The sequence below is a fragment of the Ptiloglossa arizonensis genome, chromosome 6 (assembly GCF_051014685.1).
Source record: "Ptiloglossa arizonensis isolate GNS036 chromosome 6, iyPtiAriz1_principal, whole genome shotgun sequence".
Taxonomy (NCBI): domain Eukaryota; kingdom Metazoa; phylum Arthropoda; class Insecta; order Hymenoptera; family Colletidae; genus Ptiloglossa; species Ptiloglossa arizonensis.
The window spans coordinates 12,655,322-12,675,703 of record NC_135053.1 but is presented as its reverse complement, the minus strand read 5'-3'; the positions used below and the strand labels follow the sequence as shown (position 1 = coordinate 12,675,703).

General features: G+C 40.8%; 2 protein-coding genes across 6 annotated transcripts in view; one reads left to right on the top strand and one right to left on the bottom strand.

The window, feature by feature from the left end:
• The window catches only part of Pip (heparan sulfate 2-O-sulfotransferase pipe), a 149,417-nt gene that overhangs the window by 109,116 nt on the left and 19,919 nt on the right, over positions 1 to 20,382 (bottom strand). Inside the window, exon 2 of one of the 4 annotated variants that reach the window (XM_076314094.1) lies at positions 14,885 to 15,050. The exons of 2 other annotated variants lie outside the window; for them this stretch is intronic. Coding sequence is in view for 1 of the 2 variants with exons in the window: in XM_076314090.1 (XP_076170205.1) it covers positions 7,072 to 7,121 (50 nt within the window). In the remaining variant the exon portion in view is untranslated. Of the gene's footprint in view, positions 1 to 7,071; positions 7,834 to 14,884; positions 15,051 to 20,382 lie in introns of those variants that run through there. One more of the 4 variants, XM_076314090.1, reaches the window with a different exon arrangement.
• Positions 1 to 20,382, top strand: part of LOC143148136 (uncharacterized) — a 77,805-nt gene that overhangs the window by 49,501 nt on the left and 7,922 nt on the right. The window lies entirely within an intron of this gene.

The window sequence follows — 20,382 nt, the reverse complement described above, 5'->3', positions numbered from 1 at the left end:
TCTGCGTAGATCGTCGAATAAACGGACTAAAATAGATCGTATGGACCGAAAAATCGAATCAACGATATTTCTATGAAAATAATTAATAATTAATATGACGATAACACCGAAATGTGTCAATAATATCCCTAATTTCTTTCTTCGAGGTTTCTCGACGAGCAAGATTCAAAACGATAATTTTTCACATATTTATTTTCTTATAATATTTTCGGAAGTTATTTGAAAATAAAATACGGGACTAATGTTCGAGACACCCTCTAGAAGAATTCTATTTGTAAAGTAAAAATAGACAATCGAAAGTTTGATTTCAACGCTGGACTAAGTATAAAATTCTGTTGCGATAATTCGATGAACCTTCGCTCAAAAATTCGACTCCAATGCGGGGTTAAATATCGATAAAATCTGTTGCAATAATTCGATAATCCTTCGTTCAAAAATTCGACTCCAATGCGGGGTTAAATATCGATAAAATTCTGTTGCAATAATTCAATGATCCTTCACTCAAAAATTCGACTCCAATGCGGGGTTAAATATCGATAAAATTCTGTTGCAATAATTCGATGATCCTTCGCTCAAAAATTCGACTTCAATGCGGGGTTAAGTATCGATCAAATTCTGTTCTAACAATTCGATGATCCTTCGCTCAAAAATTCGACTTCAATGCGGGGTTAAGTATCGATCAAATTCTGTTGCAACAATTCGATGATCCTTCGCTCAAAAATTCGACTTGAATGCGGGGCTAAGTATCGATCAAATTCTGCTCTAACAACTCAACGATCCTCTGCGATCTCCTTGCACGCTCGTACTCATCGACTACCAAGATACTAATTGTAAGAGAACTACGAAATCGATAAAATCGACACGCTCGGCGATGAAAATCCTCGAGTCCAATGGATATCTACGAGCACCACGAGGAAGATCGATTGCACTTTGATCTTAACTCCATTACCACGACCTCGATTCCTATTCGCGATCAAAACTCCGGAATCCCATCGAAACGAGTCACAGCGAGAAGATCACTCGGGTTGTTAATAATTCACCCGGCTAACGAAGTGGGGGAGGAGGAGGGGGTAAAAAATCTCGCCCACGTCTATAAATCCAACGCATCCGAGCGCGATAAAGGAGCAGAAGAGACATTATCTATTAGCAGGAGAGCGCGTTCGTTTGCTGAACCCGTCGGTATTCCGGGGTTAAGCATTTTAACGCGTCGAACGCCGCCTGATAAATCGATTTGAGACACGAGACCCCGGCTCTCACGCTTTGTACTCGTACGAGCACCGATGCATCAACCATTTTCTCACTTAACGCTTTGATGGCCGTTGTCGTGCACACGTGACCGCCGCCGGTCACCAGCCGCCGTCACGAATCCGTGACTTTACCAGATCGTTACGTTTATCCTCCACTCGACTCGTTACACTCGAATTTGTATATCTCGTGTCGAATGCTCATTATTTACGTTTCTTTGTCGATAATAACCTCGATTCAAAGATGTATTTAAAATTAATTACGAATGTATGAAATTGTCAGTACCTCTTGGAAATATTAATCACCTTTGTACTTTAAAGTAATTCGAATGGTTAAATTTACCTTTTATTTTTTACTGAAATATGGAAAAGAAAATATAAATTTCCGTTTGAAAATATCGACTTTGAGAGGAATTTCAAGGTTTTATCGTATCGTTTACGATACTATTGGAATAAAATATGATACTAAAGTTCGGTCGCCTATTTCTGAAACACAACTTCGTTAACCTGTTCCGTGACTAAAAATAAGACGAAAGTGTCGTAAATGTTTGATCAAAAAAGTGTAAACTGTCAAGGAAACGATAACGGTCCTATTAGTGCGATATAGGACACGTATAGTTAAACGATGTTTATGTTATCCGTTGATAACATCCTTATTGTCTTTGAACGGTTCGGTATGATCGCAAATTGCATACTTCGGTGGTAATTTACTTCGAGTTGCGTCCTGGCTCGCGAAATAACAGTATACGATCTTCAAAATGCCAAAAGTATTTTCGAAGGAATAACACGCACACATGGGTTCCGTTTACAATCGTTGTGCGATAAGTGTTTAAATATCCGGAAAGATAATTTCCTGGATAACACATTACAAGGTAAGATTTTTATCATTCCCCTTGCATTTCATATTTTTGTTGTAACATTATAATAAAGCATTTATGGAAAAGGAGTGAGAGTTTTATACATAATTAAACTTGCCATAAATATGGAATAATAAATGAAATGGAAACACGAAAATAACTCGAGGTACGTTATATGGATCTGATTTTATATATATAAATATATCTATTTATATTTTTTTGTATATATTATATATTAAAATTTTTTAATAATTTAATATTTCGAATTTGAATTAATACCGTGACAATTAATTCAACAAGTGGCTGTCCCTGTTACTGACTAGTGAATCGATAGACGATGAAAAAATTAGAACCACCGATTGCATTATTCGAACGATAAACATCTGAAGGCATTATGATCGTCCCAAAGGTAAATGAACTTCTTATCTCGTGGAAACATTTCCCTAGACGACCATTGTCGTCTCACTGATAAACGAGCAACGTCAAGCGGGTAGTCGCGTCTGGTAGCGAAAGAGTTGAGCAAACCTGCTTAACTTTTATTCGAATTAGAACAATTAAGGCGTCTCATAAGGAACGAAGAACGAAAAACGATTGCTCGTCGAACAACGTACGTACATCATTCGCCCGAAGCAGGAACGAATCGTTTTGTAGAAATTTTTCGTACGTAATGTTACCCGCGAGGTCTACTATTTTTCATTAAAAAAAAAAAAACTTATTACTCGTGACGCTCCTAAGCGAATCTCGTCGAAGCAATTAACTTTTTACCGTGATCTAAATTACACCAATCATTTTCTACCGTTACCTCTTGTAATATATTTCTATCGTACACAATGGACGTAGTAATCATTTTATAAAAATTGTATGTATCGTACACAAGGTGTCTCGTGAAGCCTATTATTTTTCATTTAAAACTTATTACCCGTACGATAATACACCCGTGCGATTCTCGTTGAAATAATAAACCTTTAACAGCGATATAAATTAACGCGATATAAAACACCGAACGTTTCCACTATGCACAATCAGAGCAGAAATCGTTTGATAAAAATTTAATATTTCTTATCCAATGTATCTTTAAAACCCCATTATTTTTCACTAACAAACTTATTACTCGTATCGCGAAGCTTCTGTGCCATTCTCATTGAAATATTCAACTTTTCACCGCGATGCGAATTACACCGAACTATTTTACCGTACACAATCAGAGCAGAAATTGTTTGATAAAAATTAATTTCTTATCCGATATATCTTTAAAAAAAAACCCATTACTTTTCACTAACAAACTTATTACTCGTATCACGAAGCTTCTGTACGATTCTCATTGAAATATTCAACTTTTTACTTCGTTATAAATCACACCGAACTATTTTACTGCACACAATCAGAGCAGAAATCGTTTGATAAAAATTGATTTCTTATCGAATACACCTGAAAAAAAAACCCCATTATTTTTCACTAAGAAACTGATTACTCGTATTACAAAGCTTCTGTGCGATTCTCATTGAAATATTCAACTTTTTACTTCGTTATAAATCACATCGAACTATTTTACCGTGCACAATCAGAGCAGAAATCGTTCGATAAAAATTGATTTCTTGCCCAATATATCTTCGAAGCCCCATTATTTTTCACTAAGAAACTTATTACTCGTATTACAAAGCTTCTGTGCGCTTCTCATTGAAACATTCAACTTTTTACCTCGTTATAAATCACACCGAACTATTTTACCGTACACGATCAGAGCGGAAATCGTTCGATAAAACTTAAATATTTCTTACCCGATATTTGTCAAAAGCCCTATTATTTTCCACTGAGAGACTCGTTACTCGTATCGCGAAGCTTCTGCGCGATTCTCGTCCAATGATCAACCTTCTTACCACGATCTAAATTACACCAAACATTTCCTACCATTACCCACGTGTAATATACTTCTATCGTACACAATGGAAGCGGAAATGATGCTCGAAAAATTGAATATTCCTCGTCCAATGTATCTCGAAAACCCTGTAATATTCATTAAGAAAAAGAAACAAAAAAAAAAACAGAAAAAAAGAAAAAGAAACTCGTTACTCGTATCGCGGCGCCTCTGTGCGATTCTCGTCCGAGTAATCGACCTTTTCGCGATCTAAATTACACCGTGCGTTTCCTACCCTCGCGTAATATATTTCTATTGTAGTTGTCTCGGTTTCGTGGAATTCAGAAGTGGCCTGACGCCTTCGTCTTTCTCGTCGTATCGCCGAGCGTGGATAAAGGAGGCGGGCGAACGATTTAATGATGCCACAACAACGATTAAGGCATTGTTCCTCGCTCAGAGAAATGGCGATTAGGTGGGATACAGTTAAATGATAATTATCAGCAGCTTCTTTATTCCATTCCGAAACACCACGACGACGAAGTGGACGACTCGAGCTTACGGTCGGGCAAACGTATTATGTACATTGTTCCGTGAGTCTAAACGACTAAAAGTGCTGTTATCGCATGGGACGATTTCGCGGAACGACTATACCCGCACTGTTGACGAACAGAGCACGCTACCACCAACGATAAGTGGACCACGCTCGCTTCCAGTAGCAACGGATTCGAGACCTCTCGAGATCGATTGAGCGATCGAAACGTACGAGTTCCAAAACAAATAAAATCGTCCCGTTAATCCGCCACGAGACGTACTTATCCGTGGAGTAATTTTCTCGTAGGATACCAACGATTGTGAGCAACGAAGAACGTTTCTTTGGTAAGCAACCCGCCAATTATAATACACGAACAAACGAATCCCTCTTATCGCGCAGGAAGAGACCAAGGAGTCCCAACGACTGGTATCCTATCGTTGAACGGTGGTAAAACCTTTAATAGCTTGCTTCGATGGCCGATCGAATCTTTTTATATCTTCGCGATGTCGATTAACACGAGGATTATCGAACCGAGCGAGAAATATCGAACGATATAAAAGTGATCGTCCGATGTACCAATGAGTGTAATTATCGCGTCGAGTGTCGTCGCTCCGTTGATAAATAACAGGAACAGACGACACTTTATCGTAACGGAGGAGGACGTCCGTTGTCGACAACCGTGCGATGTAGCTTCGTTTCGTTTCGGAGTCGGATCCTATTTTTCGATCACCTACGTTTAAGATACGAAGGTGTTTCCGAATTGGTGGTGCCGACAGGTGAATCCACATGGAGAAATAAATCGAAAATGTAGAGTGATATTTTTTCCTTCGAGGCTTTATTCGAGAATAAATCGACGTCGAATGTTCGTCGTGCACAATTGTGTTTAAATTTCACTTGTATTCGAGTTTGAAGGATATTGAAGTAAATATCGAAGAAAATGACTTTACGCATCGGATACGATGACGAATCTTGATATTGATAATAGTTTGGAGCGTAATTCAGCGCTCTACGCGAATCTTTAACATCGATTTGTTTAAAAACGATGCTACGTACGAAAATATGTTATTGGGTATTTTCTGCTCGATTTTCATCCGGAGGCACTTTCTGATTGAACCAGTTTGAAAAGATTGTATATATAACACTAATCTTTCGGTTGGTGTAGTATTATTTTTTAAGCAACGATATTCAAATAAGGATAACACTACGTGGAAATGTTCTCAGAGATACTTTTGACCAAATCGGTAAAAATAAAAATAAAATGTAAAAATTATGAACCTTTCTAGGAAAAATTTCACGAAGCTGTTGAGTAATTTGCATTCGAGGAAAATATGTACAACTGTATAAAAAATATTAATTGTTTGCGACCGATGAGATGTGTTCACCTTCGAAAACGGTTTTAGCTCTTACGAATTCATAAAAATTCGACATTTTTAAATATTCAGCGATAAATGTGTTTATGGACGACGTAGTGGAGTGACTCAGGAATTTGTTCGCATAAATTCGGAATAATAACCCCAAAAATTATTTCAACTTCTGATTGTTGTAACTTCGATGCGTAAAATGAGCTACGTGCAATCTGGACGAACGAATGCGCAATTTCCGTGTAAACAAAACCCGTAGGTCACTGTACATCTCAGTTACTCGTCCAATATTTATAGTAATACGAACGATTTACGTGAACAAGTAAAATGGTAATTTACTATATTAGCACACTCGGGAAAGTCGTTGGTAATATATGTTTTTGCACGAGTTACGCGATCGTCGGAGTGTCAAGGGTATTACCATTCAGAGTACACATTTAAAGTAACATTCGAGGGGCTTTTGCAGTTTACAGGTTTCGGAACAACGATTTTTGTTTCATTTCCCAAAAGTATAATATTTAAAATATATCCGTAAAATTATATCGTAGTATTGACAAACTTACGATATAATTTTTTTATATCGTAAATAAGTTATTTATCAGTATCGGTAATTATTAAAATTATACTAACGTCTCGTGTGTCTTCTAGCATGCCCCGTGATTTTATTACGCGCAATGCATACGTCGAGAACCGTTTAATTAATCGACTTTCTAAATTGTTAAAATAAAACCTAACTATATTTAAAAAAAGACTAGTACGAATTATAGAAACGTCGAAATATCGAAATTGTTTTCTCCGAGTGACTTCTTTTGAAAAATCTCATTACAAAACCAAGTTCGGTGGCCCGAAATAATTGCAAATCAATTTCAATCGCTATCGTCGGTTCGTTCTGGGAGCCACGAGAGCGCACGACCATCGGCCGTCTCTGATCCTCGTTGCGCGCCAAAAGTATACAGACCCGACTGCGGGCTACCTCTCCATCATCCAACTCAATAAAAAATTCCAATCCCTTCCTAAACGATCCACAAATCCGCGTATAAAATTTTAAAAATATCAAACTCGTAGTTTCCCCCCAAGAAAATACTCGACAACTCCTGCTCGAGATCTCGCAACTCCGGTAAAAAAAAAAGCTTCCCGACGCGACACACGCGCGACGACTGACGACGTCGTCACCCTCGACGCAAAGATACAGTCGCGTCGATCGTGATCGGTACAGTCTCACCTCTTGGGAACAGGCAACCGCCTGTGCTTCCACACGTTGTCGTTCAGCATCGTGGCGGGATCCCTCTCGGGGCGATCTTTCAACGAACAATGCTCGCCTCTTCGTAGGTTCGATCGGATCCTCAGATCCGAGACGGTCGAACGCGACTCATCAAGCGTGAACGACGGCCGATTGATCGCAATCGATGCACGCACGCACGCACGCTCTGGCCCTACGTAAACCGCGTTTAACCGTGGCCACGCGCGCGGACGAGTTATCGTTACCGATCGATCACTGAAACTTCAACCAACGCCGGGCTACTGAACCGAAATCGATCGATCGTTCACTGACGCGCCGACCGAACGGGGCTGGGAGGGGGGTGGGGGATAGAAAACTCCGAGTTCTCACGAACACGTCTCACGAACGCGTCTCGCGAACGCGTACTCACGGGTAGCGTACAGTGTTCTCGGGTCGGGTCGGGTCGGCTCGGTTTTCACTGAAAAGTATCGCGAGCTCGACCGTCGTGGTTTCGTTTCTCGACGATGTTGTCTCACGTTGAGCGTTGCCCGGTTAGCTCGTTGCGTGTACGAGGAAATATAGTTCCGCGACGATTCTCTGTCATCGATGGCCCACGGGAGCGTGCGACGTGCGAACACAACGGGTCATAGCGGTCCGATCCGTACGCACGGTCGGCTGGTCAGCACGCGACTGGCGGCCGCTCAGCGAGCACCACGGGTATTCCGTGCGATGAACGCCGCTCGTCGACGAGAGGACGACACGCGATACGCTCTACTCTGCGCCCGCTCCGTTACTCAGCCGGCCCGTAATGCGATTCTACTCCACATTCGGCCGCGGCGTACCCCCCACCGACCTCTTTCGCCGACGAGAAAGGCGCCACTTTCCTGGAAGACCGCGGGCGCGAAAATCCGCTCGACCCCGAACTTGGGTTCGCCACGAGACACCGAATCCCCTACCCGCTACACACACCAACCCCCTCCCCGCGCACTGTTTTCCCTCCATGATGTTTTGTTCGAGTTCCGCGTGACGGCGCGCGGGAGAACCAACTTTTGAACCGCGGTCACGTGAAGCGTCGGAGGGAGTTTCGAGCGAATTTTATAGTATCCTAATAATTTTGTACTATCTCGCGTATCACGATCGAAGTGATGAAATACACGTAGGAACGAATTCAAAGTTCGAAACATCGATTAAAGTTTCGGAATATTCCCAATAATAATATTTGTAGATTCGGATCTGTTACGTTTGTTATTGTTTCTTTGGGTCCCAATTTTTGATCCGTGATTCGAGAGGGGTCCCGAGAGAATTTTTTTATAATTGTGAACCAAACGATCGACAATGGTTTCGGAATCTTTTCGATAACTGTCGGTGGTTCTCGTGATTTCGTCGAGAAACATTCAGATTTGTTGTATTTAGTTATCGTATCTTCGCGAAAGGGTCACCGTTGGATCGGTGGGGTTTTCCCGATGAAAATGAGTTCAAACACGACTCCGTTCGGAACACTTTTAACTATTCGTCCATGGAATCAATTTTGGAGAGCTTCCAATTACGTGTTATCAAACATTGTCGAAACGAGGTCGTATTTGGACTGATTTGGAGGGGGAGACCTCACCTATCCATTGTTGATACGAAGATATATGAAAATATATAAATATTTCTATTTTCGTTAGTCGATAATGAATCGCTGCCAATGTTAGAACCTTCGAAAGCAAGTCTACTATTTTATATAAATACACACCGACTCGTGAATATTCTACTCTAGCCGTTTCTATTCGGAGCGGAGTTCCCTGTTATTTGGATCCTCTCCCCGCCACGTGGCTCGGTTTACACGGAGTCCTTCTTGTCCAAGTATAGAAGCAAAATCGTGTAACGTCTGTATTTGGTTCCTTTTAAACTTCTCGTGGAAAAATTCCAAGAAATCGATCCAATTTTCGCAACAAGATCCTTAACTAGTGTAATTCTCAATTGTTGCGCGAATTAATTCTCAAATGTTGGGCGAATTAATTCTCAATTGTTGCGCGAATCAATTCTCAAATGTTGCGCGAATTAATTCTCAAATGTTGCGCGAATTGATTCTCAAATGTTGGGCGAATTAATTGTCAATTGTTGCGCGAATTAATTCTCAAATGTTGCGCGAATTAATTCTCAAATGTTGCGCGAATTAATTCTCAAATGTTGGGCGAATTAATTCTCAAATGTTGCGCGAATTAATTGTCAATTGTTGCGCGAATTAATTCTCAAATGTTGCGCGAATTAATTCTCAAATGTTGCGCGAATTAATTCTCAAATGTTGCGCGAATTAATTCTCAAATGTTGCGCGAATTAATTCTCAAATGTTGCGCGAATTAATTCTCAAATGTTGCGCGAATTAATTCTCAAATGTTGCGCGAATTAATTCTCAAATGTTGCGCGAATTAATTCTGAATTGTTGCGCGAATTAATTGTCAAATGTTGCGCCAAGTATTCCGTTCACACCCTGTATACAATGTTTGAACGTTGCTTCCAAGAATATTGTCCAGGAAGAAGCACTTTCGTAGAAAGATTCAAGAAACGCTGATACCGGCTGATCTTAGATAAGGTGCAACCTGAATGTACAATATGCATCGGGATGTACCATTAACCAATCATCACCCCCGTAATTATTGCTCGCATCGATCGGAATTCTCTATTGGAGAGATGCTGACTGGATCGTAAAAGTAAGTACGCGTTAAAAAAGCAAATATTGCGTTTCGCCCCCAAGCTATTCCAGGCTCCACGGATCATCGAGGCTCTACCGATTAAACATTTTTTATCGCCACGAGTGTTTTCAGTGAAACCTCTAGCGCTGCAAGGAAGCGTCTGTTACGCCCGGTAAAAGATAAATTTCATTTCGAACCTTGTATTCGACTCTTATCTAAATTGTCTACGATGAAAGTTTAACGATTGTACAAATTGGATCTGGGAATCTCGTCCCTTGAAATTGTCGAAGAGTACGTAAAGTTGTACAGATCGCTTATTCGCTTTACGTATCTGAACGAGTAATTTCGTACGCTTCACGTTACACGGTTAGTAATAACTTTTGTAACGGTAAATTGTTTTTTACGTAAAAAAAAACAACGCGTCGATAGAGACATTACAGTACACATTGTAATGTAAAGTAATCGTTGGCGAATGGATCGTTGCGATTTTACCAACGATACTCATCGTTCGGTGAAACGAGGTATTGTGAAATGTGTTCCACGGAATGAGATAAAATTGAAGGTTGTTAGCCGTGTTGAATTTATAATACAAAACCGTGAAGGCTCGTGGTTCGTAGTTAAATGATTGTTAAGCGATAGTTACGTTACGAGGAATACTTCGGTAAGTAAAACGTCTAATTTCTCCATTCGAAAGCGTTCCACTCAGAAGTCGCGTTTTACAAGTTTCATAAATTTGTGGTATCGAATAATTCCTCTGTAGGAAAACAGGAAACGATATCGTATCGTACAAATGGGTTTTCTCTTCTTGCTTATATATTTATATATATATACATATCGCCGAGTTTTAAACATTTTCTCCCTAATCGTAATTTCAATCGTATTCTCACCTCAATGTTCTATTAATTCCAATTACTCGAAGCTCTGATCGGTAAGGGAGATTGCATTAAACGAAACAAATATTTTATTCCATGTACGGTTCGTGTTACGATAATTCTGACCGCTGAAAATTAACATCGGTCGGCGGCTTACGTCAGCCAAGGTGGTTCGATATTAAACGTCGCGGCGATGAAATAACGCGCCTGTAAATTCAACCTTAAAGGAACCAAGGGGCCTTCAAGGTTAGGCGAGGAGCCGAGAACTGCAAGCATAATGTTGTTGAACAATAATGACGTTAATTTCGCGATGCTCGTTGAATGGAAGGCGAGCCTTTCGCGCGTCAAACTCTTGATATACAACGTCATGAGGAATCACTTCGCTCGGGCAACGTTCCTTCCATGGTATCCGTGAGTTGTCGACCAATTCTAAAGTGCCATTTTTTTTTTTTTTTTTTCGAACGAACAACCGGGAATAATGACACGTGAAATTCTACGCGAACAAAGCTCGAGATTCTCCTTTCCTTTCAATTACGATTCTATAATGAAGTCTCGGTTGTGCGCGGTACGTCTAGACGAGGTAATGAGAATCGAGTGAACACAAAGAAACAATGTTTTCCGTTCGTTCGTTCCGAAAGAATAACTCACTGAGAGGCACGAGGTGTGTTTACAAAGATTTTGGAAATTATTCCTGTTTCCTCGTTGCTCGGTGTAGGTAAAATTCTTGCTAAATTTAAGAGAGAGAAAATAATAAATGCGTAGCTCGTTTATACTCGCTACCGAAGTACGAAATACGGAATCAATTTGTCGACACACAATCCACCGGAATCATAACACCTCGAGTGTGTCATCGTGCTACTTACGGTACTTGCCGTTTAAAGTAACGGCAAGTATCTGTAAATATTTTACAATAGACGCAAACCGATCGAGGGAATGTAGTAAAGAAACGAATGTTTCGACAATTGTATTCGAAACCTTGTCTTTCGACAAGGAAATCAAATTTTCGAGCAGAGATGTTTCCAATTGTACCACACTGATTCCTTAAGAATGATTTTCCAATTGTGTTAATTTCTTAGAGATTGTTCCAATCGGTGTAAATTCCATATAGACGTTTTTGGGAGGAAAAAAGTTTTCAGTCATGAAGAATTAACGTTTAAAAACGTTCGAGTTCCCAACATTATCTTTGATACGGCACCGTCTACTTAGGCGCCGCGTGCAATAAGAAACGGAAGATTAACACCGTGTGATCGTTTAAAAATGATCGTTCACAAAGGGAGGATACTGCGAATTGTTCATAGCCACGCAACGATGGGTGCAAGTATCTTCGAGGTCAAAGAAGCTTTGAAGGAAGAACGCGGAAGAGTGCACGGTGTGCATCGGAATTACAAAATTCTCATCGTGGTGGCAGATTCTTGACAATTTTTCGAACGACCACCGATGGACGAACCAACCGTTGGTTGAACCGTTGATCGAACCGTTGGTCGACCGGTCAATCTGGATGGACGACCTTGCGTGAAGCAAACCCCGGAAAAATGAAAATTGATCATCGTGAGCGCGGAATCACTCGGATGGGATAAAAGCGAAGCAAAGAATTTCGATCGGCGAACGCGATACGGGACTGTCTCGTTCGTGATTATTTATAGACGAATAAATTTGTTAAAGCGTACGAAACGTTTAAGGGGTGTACGATACGCCTAGACGGTTCAAAGGCACGAAACGAATCCGTGCTCCCTGGCGGAATAATTATTCCAGTACCATTATGCAAAGCCATTAACCATCGTATCCGGCGCGGCTGGCTACGTCGATGCAAATTCGACGAAAAGAAATTTCCGAGGCAACGTGAAAGTCCCGTGAACCTCTCCTCGAGAAAGGCTGATCGATCACGGGGTGCTTCCCTGATCCGCGAATAATCTTTGCACGGGTTATTAAATATTACGGACTCGGGGTCATGGGAAACTTCGCGCACCCGACGATCTTCGATTTTCTTTCACGAAACTTTGACGCACGAATGGAGCAACGACATATATTAAACGGAAACTTTTGAAAAAAGTAATAAATCAATTTTTAAATAATCTCCGATTATATTGCATTCATTTCTCAGGAACGATTTCTCAATTGTATTATATTGATTCTTTTGGGAAGATTGTTCCAATTAATTGTCAATTTCATATAGACATTTTTTGGGAGAGATAAGAAAAGTCTAGTGACGAAGATTTTCATTTGAAAAAGTTCGAATTCCTAAGATTGTTTTTGATAGATGGATGCATACGAAACTGGTGCACAAATGGAGCAATGAAATATATTAGACGCGTTTTTGTTTTTCTTGGCTGGTACTCAAGGAGTAAGACGTACCCTCAAAGTTACGAATTATGGGATTGCTTAAATTTCTCGAGAATTAATGAACGTGGTAATTGGAAAAATGTTTGGTTCTTGTCTAGTCGAAGCCACGAACATTTTCTTTTATAAATGTTCGACTGGTTACACTGATGTCATCCGACTTTACCACTCTTTTATTCAGGCCTTATGATCGTTCGTTAAAAACCAAACTCTTTTCACATATTCAACATTTTTTTTTACTTTCGTTACACTTCTTTTTACCTTCGTTAAAGAATTTTTTTGTTATTTTCATTGGACAATATTTTCTACTTTCATTGGACAAATATTTTATTCACTTTCATTACGCAATACTTTTTACTTCCTTTTTAAATTTTCTTACTCGTAAATATATATTTCATCCACCACTACGAGGATAATTTTCACCCCTCGAGTATAAGTACATTACCATCCCTTCGAATCGAAATATCGCTCGAATCGAAATAGTTTATTATGTCGTTCCCCGAGAAGTATTTAACGTTAAACGAAAAATACAGGTCCCGATGTGTTTCAATCGCATCCATTCGAGATCGTCGACCGAGACGATGTTCTCGTCGATGCGGACCGTGCTTCGAAACTATTTGTTCGTATTTCCAGAAACGCGGAAGTTGAGGCGTGAATTATAGATTATTTACTATGCATCGTGAACGAAGTTTTTTCGAAGTCAGTGTGCCGGTCGTTGTTAATCAAACGGGCAACCTACCGAGATGAGCAGCGACAAGTGGTAATTTCGGCTCGTCGGTGCTTGTCGCGTTTTGCATTAATTAAAATTAATTTCACCGACGACGATCGCACGCCAGGTTGAAACCTCTAACGACACGCACCGCTCGTATCGAATGATGAATCCCCACCGTCCATTTTGATCCTTTTACACGTTTCCTGAACGAGTTTTTCACCGTGGATAATTAAATTCTCTTCGACACGCGCGAGTGTCGGTTCTCGTTAAACCATTCGTCGTCGTTACCTTCGTTCAGATTATTGAACACGTTCGATTAAAAAGTAGCCAGTTAGCGGGCTGTGTATGAAATTAATTCGCTACACGATTATGCAAACATCGCCGTGCAGAAACCCCGGACCGCGGGAATTAAATATAACTGTTGCATACTTAAACGGTGTATTCTTCGTACACATCGAGCAACAAAGATCCATCGTTTATTTCGCAACTGGATTATTTTGCACGCGAAACAAGCACCGCCTTATTTTCAGCAACTATTAATAACTAACGTGGACGTGGAACTTATTTCATTGCTTTACGAATAACACGTTACGCGAAACATTGAACGATACGATGAACGTGTATAGTATTACAGGTGTTTTCAAAGAGTATTGAAAAAGGAACGATAGTTTATATAATGTATTATCTAGGGGAACACCGATGCATACAGGGTGTCTGTTTTATCTCGATATTGTGGAATACCTTACGAGGAACCTATCTATCAAGAATATGTTCCTAAGAAAATTATTTGGTATTTAGAAGAACACTATGCAATGTAAATAATTGTTTCACACTTCTATGTCTGGAACATTTTTTTTGATACTATCAATTGTGTGTGTGTGTAATAGTAAATTAATATTTACTGTATTCGAACGTTTAGAACATTTTAAAATAGAACCTCCTAAAACATTAGAGAAGGTATACATTTTTTATAACACAATTGATTCTATTTTAAAATACTTTCCTTAACATTTCAAGGGCACCTTGATTGTTGCAAATGTTTCTTTCTTCTTGGAACGATCGGAAAGAAAAATTCGGTGCCCTTGAAACAATTCCGAGCTCGAATATTCACGAATTCCTTTAATCGGTAGTAAACAAACACTCGTTTGAGAATGTTTTCTCAATACTGTGCAACGTGAATACCTGGTGTGAGATAACACGCGACATTAGTGGTAACCTACCGTTTTCAAGAAGCGACGACATAATCGAAGAACTGGCATGTTCGTGCATGTCCGACGGGAATACCCAGGCTTATGGATGTCCCAAGGTGACCATGGCGAAACACTGAATCCCGGTTTCCATTCGCTGTATCACTGTATTAGAAAGCAGCACCGTGCTACGTTTGACCTTAAATTTCAACGAAAATTGATTTCATATTCAAACGTACGTTACGAATGTGTAAAGCAAACAAATTATTATAGACGTAAGTAACACAGGTTGGAATCCTCCTACGGGTACAAACGTTAAAATAGATAATACAATTGGAGGAATGTGTGAAACAAATAAATTATTATAGACGCAAGTAATCCAGATTGGAATCCTCCTACAGGTACAAACGTTAAAATAAATAATACAATTGGAGGAATGTGTAAAACAAAGAAATTATTATAGACGAAAGTAATACAGGTTGGAATCCTCCTATGGGTACAAACGTTAAAATAAATAATACAATTGGAGGAATGTGTAAAACAAACAAATTATTATAGACGAAAGTGATCCAGGTTGGATTCCTCCTCCTACGGGTACAAATATTTAAATTAAATAATACAATTGGAGGAATGTGTAAAACAAACAAATTATTATAGACACAAGTAATCCAGGTTGGAATCCTCCTACGGGTACAAACATTAATAAATAATACAATTGGAGGTCACTACAAGGCCACTTCAAATCCATTTCAAATCCACTTCAAGGTTTCTTCTAGGCTCATCGAGATCACTCCAAGGTCACTCCGTCAAAGATCATCACATTCATCTTTCTACAATCTTCGACGCAATACTTAAGAAATTCCAACTCCAAACGCTTCTGTTCGACGATCCTCACCGTATCAACCATTCCGATATAAACTACCCACTCTCGACTATAATTCTTTCACGAGTACAAAAATTAAACAAAGCAATACCAACGAAGGTCGCTCCGAGCTCGCTCTGCCACAAATTCCACTTTCTTCTCTCAATGCTCGAAGACACTACTCAAAAGATTCATATTATACACGATTTCTCTCGAAATCGATAAACGTCCAGTTACTTCCAACAACAACCGATCACCGATTCGCCCGGTGTATCACCCTACGTAGTATCGTTCGCAGAATCATCGTTTCACCGGGTGTCCGTTTCCGCGGCACGTATCGAGCGTAACGCCTCGTAAGCCTCGCGAACCGTGCGCACCATTTTCGCGCGATCGGAACGTGAATTCTCGCGGACGAGATCGTGGAACCACGGTGGAACCACGACGTAAGAAGAACGATCGCCGACGTGAGATAATTCACCGATCCCTTTTGGTGTTTCTAAGCCCAACGAGACTCGTTCTAAGACGTCCGATCTCGCACGGTGGCCTCGAGAGACCGCTTCCATACGCGCGAACTTAATTAACTCGACGCGTTCACGGAGAGAAAGGGGGATGGATTTTTTTTTTTCTTTCTTTTTCTAGTTTTTTTTTTGAATTTCTCTCTCTCTCTTCTTTCTCCTGTTCCCCCGTCTCGTTCCTTTTCACTCTCCGGTTAGCGCAACCGTGAGAGAACCACGAGACCTGAACCTTGCCTCTTGTGCTACGTAATAACCGCGATCCGGCAGCGCGGAGCAGTGGTTCTCAATCGTACGCGTCGCGACAGAGGGATTCTACGTTTCCGAAAGTGCGACGACCCCGGGGGGAGGGGGCGGCGGAGTAGGGGGAGGGGCAGGAGAGGGCAGCAGAGAGCTCTCGTCCCGGTCCGGTCACGAACGTCTCAAATTGGTCGTAGAAATACCGCCTGCGGCCGCTGGAATTCATTTCCAGCCGTGGCTGGTACCTCGGAGGATGTGCCCCCGTCGAATGATGTCGAATCACGGCCTGGAAACGCGAGAGTGTCATAATGGCCTTAACGGCCGGTTCACCGCCACCATCGCCACCACCAACACCATCATCCAGACCCAACGTCGCTGGAACACCTGACTTCGGACCTTTTCACTCTTCTCGGGAACTTCAGATGTATTTTTTCTTATTCGTTTGCCCCTCTCTCTGTGTTTTTTCTTCCTTCTTTGCAAGCAAACACGGAAATCGCGCGTTTTTTTAACCCTTCTCTCTTTAATCCTCTCGAGAGGACTCACCCAATTCGGTATACTCTCCCAGCCGGGAGAACCTCGTGGTTTGGGATTCAAATTGGAATTTAAACGTCACGTTTTTACAGAACGTAAACGCGTGTAAAGGTGTGTAAACATGTTCCATTCCATCGATTTTACAACCGAGAGGATCTTTTCAAGTAGTCGGTTTCTCGTCGCAAAGAAGCAACCAGTTGCAAAGGGTTAACGCGCGATTGTTTCAACGTTGGAGAAGATACGGCCGCTAGAAGCTGCTTCCGGCCGGAACCGATAACTCTGGAGTGTATGTTTCTTTCTTAAAAAGATTTTTTCCCCGACAGATTTACGCGACGAGACTTCCTCCGGGAGATCATGGATCACTTGCAAAGGGTTCAACGAACAAAGGGACAACGACGAGACTGTTCGTGTATTGTTTATAAGACGAGTGTTCACACTTTTCAGCTTGTCGAGTCTCTCTCGTGGCGGACTGGTGCACCTGTCCTGTCGGTTTAGTAGCTTTTTTTATACCGTGATCGATTCTTTGGCTTATCGACGAACAAGGACGAGACTAGAATCAACATTCGAACGAACCCAGTAACGATTACGCCGACGTAGTTGGGAGATTGAAAGTGAACACTCGAGGGACTTGTTTTTCAATTTGGTGCTAGCTGAGATTTGACAATTTATCCAGTGTGCAAATTGTACCATCGGTGTACGATAGTTACAACAGGTAGATGTATTTCTTGGTAGAAAATATTGGCAGGACATTGTGTTTGCATTTCTCTACGCAAGAAACCTCGAATCGAGATGTTTCGTATACAAGATACTTTATTTATCTGGAGCCACGAAGGAAGTTTTCCTCTTGAAAAATTAAAGTTTAGAAAAATTGGAAAAATCCTAGTGCATCGATCGACGAGTCTCGGTCGCTTTTCGAGTGCAAAGGGTTAATGGTGAGTTCTTGGGATGCTTCCTTTGTCTGGGTAGGTTAACCTTGTTCAGTTTCTTCGTTGGTTCAACGGGATGATTCGAAAGACTTGTTAGAATCGTAACGTATCGCGTGTATGTCATCGTGTTCACTGCAGTACTTATCGTTTCGAGTAACGAAAGTGGAAGCTTATTAACCGTTGTATATGCGATTATTAGAACTATAAAAAAAGAAACTAGATTCGTGCGGTGTGGAGTATTGGAATATTAATTTGTGGAATATTAATTGAAATACCTTAATTATTGGGTTGTTTGGAAAGTCATTTCGTTTTACAAAATGGAGAATATATAATTTAATAAAATGTGTGTACACTAAAAAAATCGTGTTTCATTTTCACCAAAAAAAAAACGAAATAACTTTCCGAACAACCCAATATTAATTGAAATACCTTAACTATTGGTTGTTCGGAACGTGATTTCGTTTTCCAAAATGGAGAATATATAATTTAATAAAACTTTTGTACACTTTAAAAAAATCGTGTTTCATTTTCACAAAAAAAAAACGAAATGACTTTCCGAACAACTTAATAGTACACCGATAATAATCTTTCGAAGATTTCAAGATTGCCTCTGTTTCGTTCCACGACGTGCTATATTTTTTGTCTCCAGTAGAATAGCCGATGTTTGAACGATTTCAACAATTTATAATACAAGATCCATTCGACGCGAAATAAAAGAGGGAAACGATTCTTACGTCAGAAGTTAATAGATTTCTGTTCCCATCGACAAACTTTGACCAGACGGTGCATTTTAATTGTGAAATCACGAGTCATATTCGAATCATCGAATAATAATCCATCATCGGTCAACATTTCCGTACACCGAGGGAATGTTATTACGATATTTCAATGTTTATCGAAGCGTTGAAACGATCAGTTTCGATTACCTTTGTAAAGAAATTTACCTCGAATTCCAGAAAAATATAAAAAATGATCAAAAATCCGTTTCGTGTTCCACTTCAACTAGTATCGTCGGTTGCGATATACTTCCATAACGCTTCAAGGATTTCGCGTCGCGCCATGTTTGCTTCAAAAATATAAAAAATTGATAAAAAATCCGCCTCGCGTGATACCGTCCGCGACTCTTCAAGGATTGCGCGTCGCGCCATGTTTGCTTCAAAAATATCAAAAAGTCATAAAAAATCCGTTTTGTGTTCCACTTCAGGTAATATCGTCCGTTGCGATATACTTCCATAACGCTTCAAGGATTTCGCGTCGCGCCATATTTGCTTCAAAAATATCAAAAATCGATAAAAAAATATCCAGTTCGCCTAATACTATCCGTGACTCTTCAAGGATTACGCGTCGCGTCACGTTTTCTTCTAAAATATAAAAAATCGTAAAAAAATCCGTGAAAAATGATCAAAAAAATCCACTTCGCGTGATATCGTCCGAGTGACTCTTCGAAGATTTCCACGCCACGTTTCTCTTGAAAAATATGAAGAAAAAAAACGGTGGAAAATTCGTTTGGTGTTCCAGTTGGTGGCGAGTATCGTCGGTTACGACAGAACGCGAACACTGGGCGAGGAGGAATCACGGTACCAATTAAATTCATCGAGAACGGTTGTGTACAATGGGCCGCGGAACGGTAAGAGAAATCGATTCACAGCTGACACGTAATTTCCTCGGTTTTCTCCGGGCGGCGATTGCATAAAAAGCACCGGTAACCGTTTTACCGCCAAAGAGCGCGGGACGATACGAGCGGTTACTGTTCCCGGAAAGAAACGATCGACGCCGGCTGTTACATTCGCGTTTAACGCGATCGTACAGATCGAAGCGGTGTACGACGACCCGCGCCTCGTCCATCGTCGATCGCGGACGATCGATCGGTCATGCTTAACCGAACGTATAATCGATCGTGGGACAACCACGGCGAGTAAGAGCAGCGTATCATTGTGGCCGGTTGCATCAGGAAATGCACCGGTACGCGGGGACGTCGTCGATGTGCGTCGATCGAAGCACGAGTAACGAGTTCTTGAAATTGGCCATTGATTTACCGGACGATCGTCGACACCGTGGCTACCTACCATCGAGCAACAACGAAACGGACCCCGACCGGGAATACCCTTCGCTCGAGCGAATCGCGAGCGGCACGCGGCACGAGTAATTGTTCCGAGTGATTGTACACGCGAGTCGTTAGCGCTACCCGTAACCGCTTGTATTCGTAAATCGACGACCGCGATCGATGGATCCGTGGACTCGCGATCCGAATCCAGTTCACTGTACACGGTGTCTCGGGATACACCGAGAAGATTCGCGACGAGGATTCCTTCGAAATGGAAATAAACACGATCGAGAGAGTAAAATTTGTACGTGTCTCGATTTTTAAACAATTCAAGCGTTTTTAACGTTTCAATTTTGGATATGAAAGATGGACGTGATTCAATTTCGTATTGGTAGAATTGATGTCGTTCAATTTTG